At 41.7% G+C, this 12,781-nt stretch overlaps 1 protein-coding gene across 1 annotated transcript in view; it reads left to right on the plus strand.

Annotated features, from left to right (window-relative positions):
• Positions 1–12,781, plus strand: part of dnah9l (dynein, axonemal, heavy polypeptide 9 like) — a 353,637-nt gene that overhangs the window by 254,048 nt on the left and 86,808 nt on the right. The window contains 1 exon segment of the mRNA XM_059647649.1: positions 6,863–6,964. Coding sequence (XP_059503632.1) covers positions 6,863–6,964 — 102 coding nt within the window.

The raw sequence follows: 12,781 nt of genomic DNA on the forward strand, positions 1-12,781 counted from the left end.
GGTTAAATCTCCTGGTCCTGACCAGATATATCCAAAAACCCTGCAGGAGACTAGAGAAGAAATTGCGGGGGCCCTGGCTATTATATTTGCGTCAATAAACCTAACCTTTGTGGTAGGTAAGTTACTTGAGAAGATTCTGACGGATAAGATTGTACATGCATTTGGAAAGGCAGAGTTTTATTAGGAGTCAACAGCATTGCTTCATGCGTGGGAGATCATGCCTCGCAAATCTGCTAGAGTTCTTTGAAGCGACCACAAAGGTTGATGAGGGCAGGGCAGTAGACATAGTCTGTACAGATTTCAGTAAGGCCTTTGATAAGGTTCCACATTGATAGGCTGCTCTGGAAAGTCGGATCGCACGGAATCCAGGAAGTGCCTGCAAATTGCATACACAGTTGGCTTGATGACCAGAAACAGAGAGTAAAAGTGGAAGGATGCTTGTTAGATTGGAGGGTTGTTACTAGTGGTATGTCTCAGGGGTCGGTGCTGGGCCCATTGCTGTTTGTTATCTATATCAATGATTTGGATGGGAATGTACAAAGCCTGATGAGTAAGTTTGCAGATGACACTAAAATGGGAGGTACAGGCAGTTCTTCTATAATGTAGTTATGTTCTTGTGTGACCTTGTGCTATAGAAAATCACCGTAGAAAATCGCATTATAGGGAAATCGCTATGTTGTACGTTAATGAAACATGTACTAAATGCAGAAATTTCCTATATCATGGACAGTGAGGAACGTTACCGGATATTACAGCAGGATCTTGATCAGCTAGGGAAGTGGGCTGAGAAATGGCAAATGGAGTTTAATATATAAAAGTGTGAGGTGTTGCATTTTGGAAAGTCAAACCGAGGTAGGACCTTAAGGAGTGTAGTGAAACAGAGGGACCTTGGACTTCAGGTGCACAGTTCTCTAAAAGTGGAGTGACAGGTTTTCAGGGCAGTGAAGGTGGCTTTGGGCACACTGGCCTTCATCAGCCAGAGTATAGAAGTTGGGAAGTTATGTTGTAGTTGTACAGGATGTTGATGAGGCCTTATTTGGAGTATTGTGTTCAGTTTTGGTCACCTTGCTATAGGAAGGCTGTTATTAAACTGGAAACAGTGCAGAAGAAATTTATGAGGATGTTGCCAGGACTAAAGGGACTGAGTTGTAGGGAGAGGTTGGACAAGCGAGGACTTTTTTCTTTAGAGCGTAGGAGACTAATGGCATCAGTTTAAGATAAGAGAGGAAAGAATAAATGGGAAGCTGAGGGACAACTTTTTTATACAGAGAGTGATATGCATATGGAATGAGCTACCAGCAGAAGCAGTTGAGGTGGGTACATTAACATTTAAAAGGCATTTCGATAAATACATGGAAACAAAAGGTTTAGAAGGGCATGGGCCAAGTGCAGAGAAATGGGGTTAGCATGGATGAACATTCTATTTGGCATGGAGGAGTTTGGGCCGACGGGCCTTTCTCTGTGCTGTAGGACTGTATGACTCTCTGTTTTTGGTCACAGGGATTGCAGCATGTGAACACCCCAGGCTTGGTCAATTCAAATCAACAACACACAAAGTTGACGCTACCTCCTTACCTTAATGATTTCACACCAGCACAGAGCATGCTGCTGCACAGTGGAGGATTCAGCATCATTCATGGCTAGCACAGTGGTACTAGCCTGTACCTCTTAAAGCTGCAGCAATCTGCAGAACATTTCAATAGAAGGAAAAGCACAGAAAAGAGAGAGCTGCCAGGTTTTCTGAAGGAGGCCTTAGTTCCAAGAAGTGGAAACAGGAAGAGATGTATGTTTCCTCAGGAGACCCTGAAAAAGAATCATGATCGATCACCAGGAAACTAATACCTGTAGTTTGGTCATGAAGTCCTGGCTGTGCCAAAAGAAGCTCACTGACCTTAGATGATCAAGGTCAGTAAATATATCTTCCCATGATATCTCCTACTTTCTGCATCAGCAACCCTTTTCATTGCTCAATGTATCTCACTCCTCAACTCTCAACCATTGACAATCTCTATCAATTAAAATGCATACCTAACATTCAAATATTTCACCTAATCCCATACATTAATCACGAGCACAGTGGAAGTTCCACGATGAAATGCATGTATGGTGCCATGCACAAAGATTGGTTCCATGCAGGCTCAGATTGCAGATACCACAGCTTCGGCTAACAGTGTTCAAAGGGCAGGCTCCCGGAGAAAGCTGTGCAGAGGTGCTGCTTTAGAGGAGTCACAGTAGCACCATGGAGCACAAACCTGTTGATTTTTCTCAGAATTATGGCATTCTGCTGCCAATACAGCAGTTCCATCAGTGTTCTTACTGTTCCCTATCAGCCAACCGAACAAGCCTGCTGCTGTCACATCATGGTTACATAATCTGGAGCCAGGCATTCCCAGCTCAGAGGTGGACAAGGTCATTCTACAAGGTTCTTCCAACGTAAGTCAACAGCCTGCCATTTGCCAAGCTGCAACCATTGGAATAGCACTGCATAAGGGTACTTGAATAGGAAAAAATTTGCAGACAAGCACTAAAGGAATATATGAGGCTGAATAGTTTCGTTTTTACCTATTACTACAAGTGTTGTTGACAAAGTTATTATGGAATGGATTTTTCGTTGCTATTATTTCTGGACTTATTCCAGTTGAATACTCAGAGTATACAGCAAATAGATTAAAAGTTGCAGAGTTGTGGAGCAATTGTAATGTTGGGCTGACATCTTGCAATGTGATGTCTGAATATACACTCATGTAGTATTAGGAGTGGAAGGGCCAAAATATGTCCTACCTGGCAAACACCCCTCCCCCTCCCTGCCCCTTGCACTCCTTTGCCCAAGTTCATTTTTTAATGTTTGGTGATAAGACTGTTCCACACTGTGGTGGGTTGTGTAGGATGAACAAACCACAATAAACTTGGACACACGCTGGTGAGTTTTTTTTTAAATTCACCGTTGGGATGCGGGTGTTGCTAGTTGAGCTAGCATTTATTACCCATCCCTGTAGTAGTGAAACTGCTCGACCATGTCCTGGAGCAAACCAGGTACCACAGCCCACACATCAGTGAATACCAGTCACGTTTGAACATAGAGCAGTTTTTCCGCCACCTTCGCCTCCACGCCTCTATCCACCTTCGGTCCGCCTCCCCCTCTCTCCCTATTTATTTCAGAAGCCTCTCCCCATCCCCCTCTCTGATGAAGGGTCTAGGCCCGAAACATCAGCTTTTGTGCTCCTAAGATGCTGCTTGGCCTGTTGTGTTCATCCAGCTTCACACTTTGTTACCATCTTGAACTGCTGACTATCGGAGATAGCACAGTTCAGTGAATCCCTCCTTGCTTAAACACAGGCACCTTCACACTCCTCCTTGCAGAGGTAGAAGTAGGGCATGTACTGCATGGACCTTGGATGAACATGGCCTCCAGTTGAGAAACTTTTTCCTGCTTTACGACTTGAACAACTTTTTCTTGCTTTAAGGCTGCAAGCACCTCCTCTCTGGTAATGTGTGTGTGGTCCGAAACATCCCCGCTGGTTTCCCTTATTTCCTTACCATCCATGATTCTCTCCTTAGTAAACACTGAGGAGAAATATTCATCAAAAATCTACCCCATCTCCTCTGACTCCACGCACAGGGAGCTATGTTGAACTTTAAGGGGATCCATTCTCTTCCTTGGCACCCTTTTAGTACAGCTGTCGATCCTGTCAGACTATCTTTAACTTTATCTGCCAGATCCATCTCATACCCTCTTTTTACTCTTCTGATTTCCCTCTTAAGTGTGTTCCTACAATTTTTGTAGCTATCTAGAGACTCACTTGAGCCCAATAGCTTAAACCCAATGTATGTCTTAATTCCTGCCTCATTACTGAAGCAGACTTTCTCCTACCAGGCCAAACAACTCTTATGACCACGTAGCCAGAATCTAGTAACATTCCCTTGAAAATTCAATGTTTGTTCTTCCAGTAACATAACACCATACATCTGCTAAATCTGTACCAGCAAAATTAAGTTAAAATCACCACAAGTTGTTTGGCTACCCCTTTAAATAGAACGAGCAGGGGTGGTACCTTGTACAACTGAACAGTTGGTAGTAATTGAGAGGGTGTCAACTGGACTGTGCGTTCCACAACAGCAGATTGTTCTACCATGACAGAGTTTTTCTCTTATTTATTCATGCATTGTGTGTGTTCCTGGCTAAATCAGTATTTATTCCCATTCCAAATTATCCTTAGGATGATGGTAGTGAGCTGCTTTCTTGAGCTGTTGCAGTGCTTGGGGTATAGGGACACCTACAGTGCAGTTAGAAAGGGAGTCCCAGTATTCTGACTCAGATAGAGTGAAGGAATCTTGATTTTGCTCTAAAGGGATGGTGTATGAATTTGAGAGGAATTTTCAAACGTTGACTGTGGTGTTCCCCTGCATCTGCCCTTCTCCTCCAAGCTGGCAGAGGTTGCAGGTTTGGAAAATGCTGTCGACCAAGCCTTGGTGAGATAATGCACTGCGCTTTGTAAATAGCGCATACTGCTGCCACTATGCATCATAGTGCCAGTTAAACAGGTTACTTTGTTCTGGGAAGTGTCAAAGTTCTTGAGTGTTATTGCAACTGCACTCATAATAGAATATAGAATATAGAACATTACAGCACAATACAGGGAGTGCATAAGTAGGGAGTATTCCCTCACATTTTTGACTTGGGCCTCCTTATTGCTGGGTATATTTTGGAGACACAGGAAATGAGTCACTTGTTGTAGAATGCCCAGCCTCTGACATGCCGTTGTAGCCGCAGTGTATATGCAGCTAGTCCGGTTCAGTTTCTGGTCTGTGGTCATTTCCAGGTTGTTGACAGTGTGGAGTTCAATGATGGGAATGCTATTGAACATCAAAGGGCGATCGTCAAATTCTCATTTACTGGAGTTAGTCATTGCCTGGCACTTGTGTGTTGCATATGTTACTTGCCACTTACTAGTCCAAGGCTGTGTGTTTTTCGAATTTTGTCGTATATGGAAATGTTACTTTATCTGAGGAGTCATAACTAGTAATGAATATTGTGCAATCATCAGTGAACAGAAGCTGTTTAGCATTCACTGTCTTCTCCTCTGCATAGTTTCCATGCATGCACAACCACCTGAGGCTGGCAGCAACTGGCTGACTTAATTTTTCAGTTGAGAATTTCTATTGCATCATCACCTGTGCCGTTATGTGAACCCATTTTGTAGCCTTTATCTCTGTAATCTATATGAGATGGAAACGCTTGATACAGCAACAGGGTGATAAAATATGTTCCATTTCCAATACTATTAACTTTCACTTTGAACCATTAAATTCATCCCAGAAATGCCTTTCAAGAAGTTGTTTGAAACAACCAGTTGCAGGATGGTATCCTGTAACAGTTCAAATAATGCCAATTAAATTTGAAATAAATACAGATGTCAGTTTAATTTATGTGTAAATCATCAACATTTGGTTCAAACTTTTTCAGTATTAAGTGAACCTGCTAATTTTAGTTTTGAAGTCATGTAAAAGTTACTCCAATAGATTTTTGTAGTATGTTAATAAAGATCTGTTTAGATCCCATTTCCCTTAACATTTGACAACTTTAAGTAGTTGCAACAAAACTTGAGGGTAGATGTGATGTAATAAACTATTGAATTATAAATATTTTGCTGATAAACTGTGTGGACCAGCAGAAGGTATATCACTCATTATCTATATAGCCCTTAAGTGTATTACAGTCATATTTGAAATATCTTTTCAGTGAATCAAAAGTACTTGTTTTAGGGATGACTGAATGCTATGCAAGAGAACATACGTCAACTGAACATTTCACTGCTGTCTTCAATGTTATCCTGATATATTTCACCAGCAGTAGTACATCTATCATAGATGGACTTAAAACTTACACAAAATGTACATTCTCATTAAACGATGAGTGGCTAATTCATCTTTCCACAGCATAATTAATGGTTTCTTCACAGAATAATTTTTCATTGTTTGTTGCGATGTATTTTCAACATTTTTTTTGTTACTTTTTCTTCTATCTGCATGCCTATCACGGTGTCATTTCCAAAAGATCTATGTAAGTATTAACCTTGTTTAATGTTTTCTTGCAGTTTGAGTGTTTTCTACCAGGCTAGTTTGTAACAGCATTTCAGAAGTCCGGCATTTGTGATCAGTCATGCACCAGAACATAATGTTGTATTTCTTGCACATGTTTAAAAAACATAATGAAAAGAGAAGTGTATAATTCATTAATATCTGTTTCTTGAGCTGAGTTTATTGTTTTTAACCATTTAATCATCTGATCGATGCAGAAATTTAATGATGGAATCTTGGTGCTGTCAACCACCTTCTTGAATTAATTTATTGATTTTTATTTCCTGACTCTGACTCCCAAAAATATTGTCTGTATGCATAACTAAATTGAAAGGAGGTCACAAAAATGTTAGCGGTATAACAGTTACAAAATAGCAACAGACAAGCATGCTAAAGGAAAAAAGCCACACTCAATATCTGGGTTTACTCTCAGTCGGATGTAACTGCTCTTCGCAAAGGTAAAAGCGAAGCTTGAGATAAGGAGTAGGGAGAAGAACCTGACTCCACATGGACAGAGTCAAAACATGGTATCTGTGATACAGTTGGTGTGGCAAAGCATCACATAATTGAACAGCACAAGATAACATGTAAACAAAGAATAAGGATTAATGAAGAAGAAACAGTAAAATATATGTACTGTATTCGTATACACTGTACTTCCTTGTAATGCATTTCTTATTGGCTTGCAAACTGTATATATTTCACATTATTTTGATTAAATCATACTATTACAAATAAATTGAACAACATTAATGCGAAATATGCTTACTGTGTATATTGCCAGGTTAGTTGTGAAGTGGAACACAAACGTAAAGCACTTGTGCAAGCCAATTCTGATTTAGCTGCCGCTGCAGAGAAGCTTGAGACCATTAGAAAAAAGCTTGCAGTAAGTACTATGTTTGTAATTATCTTCCTGTGAGATTTATTTTGCTTTTATTTTTAAAAAATACTCTTATTGAAAGAATGTACTATGCATTGTCAATTTTTACTTGAATTATTGTGATTTCAAAATGGTAGAACACATCTATATTTTAATGGTTGCAGTGAGCAAAACTCATTACAGTAAGAATATAAGTAAACTCTGATACTTGTTCCTTAATCCTTATTGTTTCATATTCCCATGTCAATATATAATGGCAAGGCCATAGGTTAAGTTAGCTACCAAGTCTTATGCAGCAGTGACTCCGATGATATTGCTGCAGCTAGACCAACACTGACTGCTGTGAAATCCAGATCCTGGTAAATTGTCCCTTGTTAACTCTCTTAGATGCTGCATTAGATAGAAATTCACTGTTGAAAGCATGATTTGTTTTCAATTGATTTGTTCTCAAATTAGTGTGAATATTTTAGAAATTCATTTTTGAAGTAATTAATTTTTGTGCATGCTTCAACATTAGAAATTGTTGTAAACAATTATCGATAGTATGCACTAGAAAAAAGTACATACTTCACAGCTGAAAATATGTCACTACTGCTTCAGGAAAATAAAAAGGAAAATTGTATTATGATTATCAAACTTGTTTAGATTTATCTAGCTATCACGGTTCAGCATTTCCTTTGAGGGATCTTTGTGAGATGATCTCAAGGTGTAAATTTTGATTTTTAAGGGCTCATTTTCTATTTTAAAGGCCCCCTTTCTCATTCTCACTCGTTTGTTTTATCAGATGATACAGCCATGTAGCAACATTACCTTTTGTATTTGTGTTGCATATCTTTTAGTATTTTCTTTTCTAGAAAGATAGGATGGCAGAAATGCCAAATATCATATACATTTGCATTATTCAATATTTTAGCTGGCAATCTATCAGTAAGATGTTTTTGTTCATGAATGATAAATATATTTTCCAGATTCTAGGTAAAAGTTACTGTTCCCCAGGAATGGCATGAGCAATGTCACAAAATGTGTGAAAAATGGCAAAAATGCAAGAAAACTAGATTGTCAGTATTGTGTGAAAAAGATTCGATTTACGTCTTCAGGTTTAAGTGTCAAGCTGAAAATCTCGCTGAGAGGGACAAACTTATTCCCATGCATATGCATTTCATTAATAGCCCAAGTCATCTCATTTCAATGTAGCCTCCAATTCTCCCCTTCCCCAAGAAACTAGATGGCACCAAGACCCAAAATAACAGTCTGAGCAATTACCTGGTGGCAGCAGCTCGCCACTTGCTGCTGCTTCTTTCAGCTCTGCCTTCACCATAATGTTCCTGCATGCTTCATGGGCACGGTTCACATTATACATTAGTGACCCAGATAAAGGAACAGAGGGTATTGTTGCGAAGTTTGCAGATGACACAAAGGTGAGTGATAAATAGTGTTGAGGGAGTGGGAAGGTTGCAGAAGGACTTGGACAGGCAAGGGCAGTGGGCATAGAAGTGACAAATGGAATACAATGTGGGAAAGTGTGAGATTACACCCTTTGGTTGGAAGATTAGAGGGGTAGACTATTTTCTAAATGGGGAAAGGCTTTGGAAATCTGAAGTGCAAAGGGACTTGGGAGTCCTCATTCAGGATTTTCGTAAGGGTTAACTTGCATGTTCAGATGGCAGTTAGAAAGGCAAATACAATGTTAGCATTAATTTCAAGGGTATTAGAATACAGTAGCAGAAATGTACGGCTGAGGCTGTATAAGGCTGTGGTGAGACTGCACTCGGAATTTTATGAGCAGTTTTGGGCTCCATATCTAAGGCGGGATGCGCTGGTGTTGGAGGGCGTCTGGAGCAGGTTTACAAGAAGAATCTCAGTGATGAAGGGCTTGTCATATGAAGATTGGCTGAGGATTCTGAGTCTATTCTTAATGGAGATGCAGGGGGATCTCATTGAAACTTACGGAAACTGTAATGCCTGAATAGAGTGAATGTGCAGAAAATATTTGCACTAGTAGGAGAGACTAGGACCTGAGGGCACAGCCTCAGAGTGAAGAGATGACCCTTTAGAACTGAGATGAGAGGAAGTTCTTCAGTTAGAGAGTGGGCAATCTGTAGAACTCAGTGTCACAGCAAGCTGTGGAGGTCAAGCCATTGAATGCATTTAAGACAGAGATTGGTTCATGGTTGGTAAGAAGATAAAGGGTGAAGGGGAGAAGGCAGAGGAAAGGGGTTGAGAAACCTATCAGCCCCAATCCAAAGGCGTTTGGACCTGTAAGCCGAATGGCCTAATTTGCTCCTGTCTCTTGTAGTCTTATGCTTCTGCTCCACCCTTTATGCAAGTCAGCAATGGCAAACCGCCAGCCTCACCATATCACCTTGCCTGCTCTCCAAAGCCTACACACCACTTCAGGACTTCACTTCAGAGCCCAGGGACACCTACAGTTTGCATGCTTCTTCCAGGTCATTTTGCAGGCCTATACATTTCCCATATTTACATGGATACATCTTCAGGCTTTTAGCTTCATTTATTGACACTCACTCACTTTGCGCTTTCTTGGAGGCTGCCAACCTCTGTTACTTACATTACCTATTAGTACATAGAAAGAGGCAGTAGCTTGTCATGGCTCAGAGCATTAAACAGTCTAACAGACTGCTTACGATTCAATCACAGAGTTGCATGTGAAAGGCAAATGGGAGCTCATGGGGTCAAGCTGCACTATAGTCGGTCAGAGATTACTGCCACAGATAGTCAAGGGACTTATCTGATTCCAGGCCAGGGGCTTGACCATGTTCAATCCTACAAGTCAAGTGATTGCAGGTATGTTATTCAGGTTGATGTGGAGACAACAGTTTGTGGGGTGGGCAATATTTTCCTGCACTGAGACACAGGGTGACTGAGACTGAGCATTTAACATGTGGATGCAAATAGCAATTAGTGGTGATACAGGAGCATGAGACGTCCTGTCTTCGAAGATAATGGTACAGGACGATCATGTCAAAGGCAATAAAATCAGAAGTTGCTGGAAAAGCTCAGCAGGTCTGGCAGCATCTGTGAAGAAAAAAAATAGAGTTAACTTCGCGGGTCCTGTGATCCTTCCTCAGACAAAAGGCAATTCCTAGCTTGTGGCATCTAAAGTGATGTGCAACCAAATTTTAAATATGACAGCAACATTGTGAATGCCACAAATTCCCAGCTGCGCTGAACACTACCCCTTTGAAAACTTCACATGTCTCTTATCAAGAGCAATGCTCCCTCTTCTCGATCCACCTCTGACATTCAGGCTGTGCTCATATTCCCATCCCAAACCTTGGGCCCTGCTCCTCCACCCCACTCCACCATACCATACCACACCCCACCCCTGAGTCTCTGGCCCTGCCCTCTCCCCAGTTGACACACAGTTCCAGACCTTGTGGGCATTGAGTACTTGCTGAATTGAATTGCTGTCATTTTAGCCTCTTGAAAATCTGCTAAGTGAGTGATCGGAACTGGCCTAAGTAACCCATTATCTCAACAGATCAGCTATTCGCTCCCTCCACCCTTTCTGTTCCTCCAGTCACAGGCTCTGCCTCTTGAGCAGTGAGAGCAGGTGTGAAGAATCTGATGATTGCTTGAGCTTGTGCAGTGAGTGTAGGAGAAGTGGAAACTGGACCAGTGGAGAAGGTCCTCACCAATCCCATTTCATTGTATGGGGGGGGTGGCCGATGTGACCTTTCTTTGCTCCTCCACATGGTTCAATTTTCAGGGGCAATTTAAGGTGCTTTGGGCATCAATTCACACATCGCACCCACCTCCCCCAAACTTGCATTAGATGTCACTAAATTTATTATCACTGAATCATAGAAGAGGTTACAGAAAAGAAAGCCCATTTGGTCAATTATGTCTGAGCCAGCACACCGTAAGAGCACTTTAATTAGTCCCACTATTACTCCCCCTCTTTTCTAGTCTGTGCAAAATATTAATGTTGTAGCAATGTTGTAGTGAGACTGCCCCCTCAATGAGAGGAAGTGCACCCTGTACAGCCTCTGGCCAATTCGTCATCAGTCCTGCAGTCTCGGTGTCACCAGAGTTCTGGTGGCCAATTTTTAACAAGTACAACTGCCCTTTATTTATTTATTTACATGTGGTGACTAGTTGTAGATTTTGACACCCATTCATCCCATTGGGATGGGTGGGGAAGTAGAGGACCAGCCGCCCAGCCTACATTACATGCCACTTTCACCAAAAACACAGCTGGTGGGGGCATGCACTTTGCAGCCCCTGGTCTCCATAATGGCTGTATCACCAACTGTTGCAAAAATCCACCTGGTTCCCTGATAGCCATTAGGGAAAGAAATCTGCCCTCCGTACTTAGTCTGACCTACATGTGACTTTTGGCCCTAATAATGTGGTTGATTCATAACTGACCTCTAAACTGGTTTACCTGCCACTTGGATGAGAAATCAGGGAGAGGAACAAATGCTGACCTTGCCAGTGACATCTATATCCCTGAAAGTATTTTAAACAAGAAAAACATTAAATACATAAATCTGTCTTTTTTTGATGAATGGTTGCACAGTAAAAGTAAACAAGTATTTTTTTAGTGAGTTACAATGTATAACAGGTAAACTTCACTAATTTAAATTGATAATTATAGAATGGCATCAGAGATAATAGGAACTGCAGATGCTGGAGAATCCGAGGTAACAAGGTGTAGAGCTAGATGAACACAGCAGGCCAAGCAGCATTTTAGGAGTAGGAAACTCCTTAATGAAGGGTCTAGGCCCGAAACGTCAGCTTCCCTGCTCCTAAGATGCTGCTTGGCCTGCTGTGTTCATCCAGCTCTACATCTTATTATAGAATAGCACTATGTGTTAGCTTGGGGTAATATTTGGAGCTCTTTCCATTTGAGGATCATTATGCCCCTTCTCTGCTGTGGATATGTTGGTATGTGGAGATTTGAAAATGAAAATCAACTTCTTCAAGCCCCACAATTTGCTGTGACTAAGGAATAGAATTTGTTCTGGGGTCATGAACCTGACATTGTTTGCATTTCTGGATCCCAACCCTGAATTGTGGATGCATAATAAAATGATAGGCCATAGAATCCCTACAGTGTGGAAGCAGGCCATTCAGCCCAACAAATCCACACAGAACTTTGGAAGAGCATCCCACTCAGACTCATCCTCTACCCTATCTCTGCATTTCCTACCTACCCTACACACAATGGACAATTTAGTATTGCCAATTCATCTAACCTCACATCTTTGGACTTAGGGAGGAAACCAGAGCACCCGGAGGAAACCCACGCAGACATGGGGAGAATGTGCAAACTCCACACAGACAGTTGCCCGAGGCTGGGATCAAAACCAGGTCTCTGGCGCTGTGAGACAGCAGTGCTAATCACTAATCCACCATGCACCCCTGCAATAGAATCCCTTCAATTCAGTCCTTTGAGTCCACACTGTCCTTCTGAAGAGCATCCCAACCAAATCCAGCTCCCTACTCTATCCCTGTAATAATGCATTTACCATGGCTCTTCCACCTAGCCTGCACATCCCTGGGCACTGTGGACAATTTAGCACTGCCAATAGACTTAACCCACACATCTTTAGACTGAGAGAGGGAACCAGAGCACCTAGTACACCATGCCAACAGGGGGAGGAATGTGCAAATTCCACACAGTCACACAAGGCTGGAATCGAACCTGGGTTCCTGGTGCAGTGAAGCATGAGTCTAGGCCCGAAGCGTCAGCTTTTGTGCTCCTGAGATGCTGCTTGGCCTGCTGTGTTCATCCAGCCTCACATTTTATTATCATGAAGGAATTCTTTGACAAACAAGCCATTTAGTGACCAGGGA

This window comes from Stegostoma tigrinum, chromosome 7, assembly GCF_030684315.1.
Source record: "Stegostoma tigrinum isolate sSteTig4 chromosome 7, sSteTig4.hap1, whole genome shotgun sequence".
Classification (NCBI taxonomy): domain Eukaryota; kingdom Metazoa; phylum Chordata; class Chondrichthyes; order Orectolobiformes; family Stegostomatidae; genus Stegostoma; species Stegostoma tigrinum.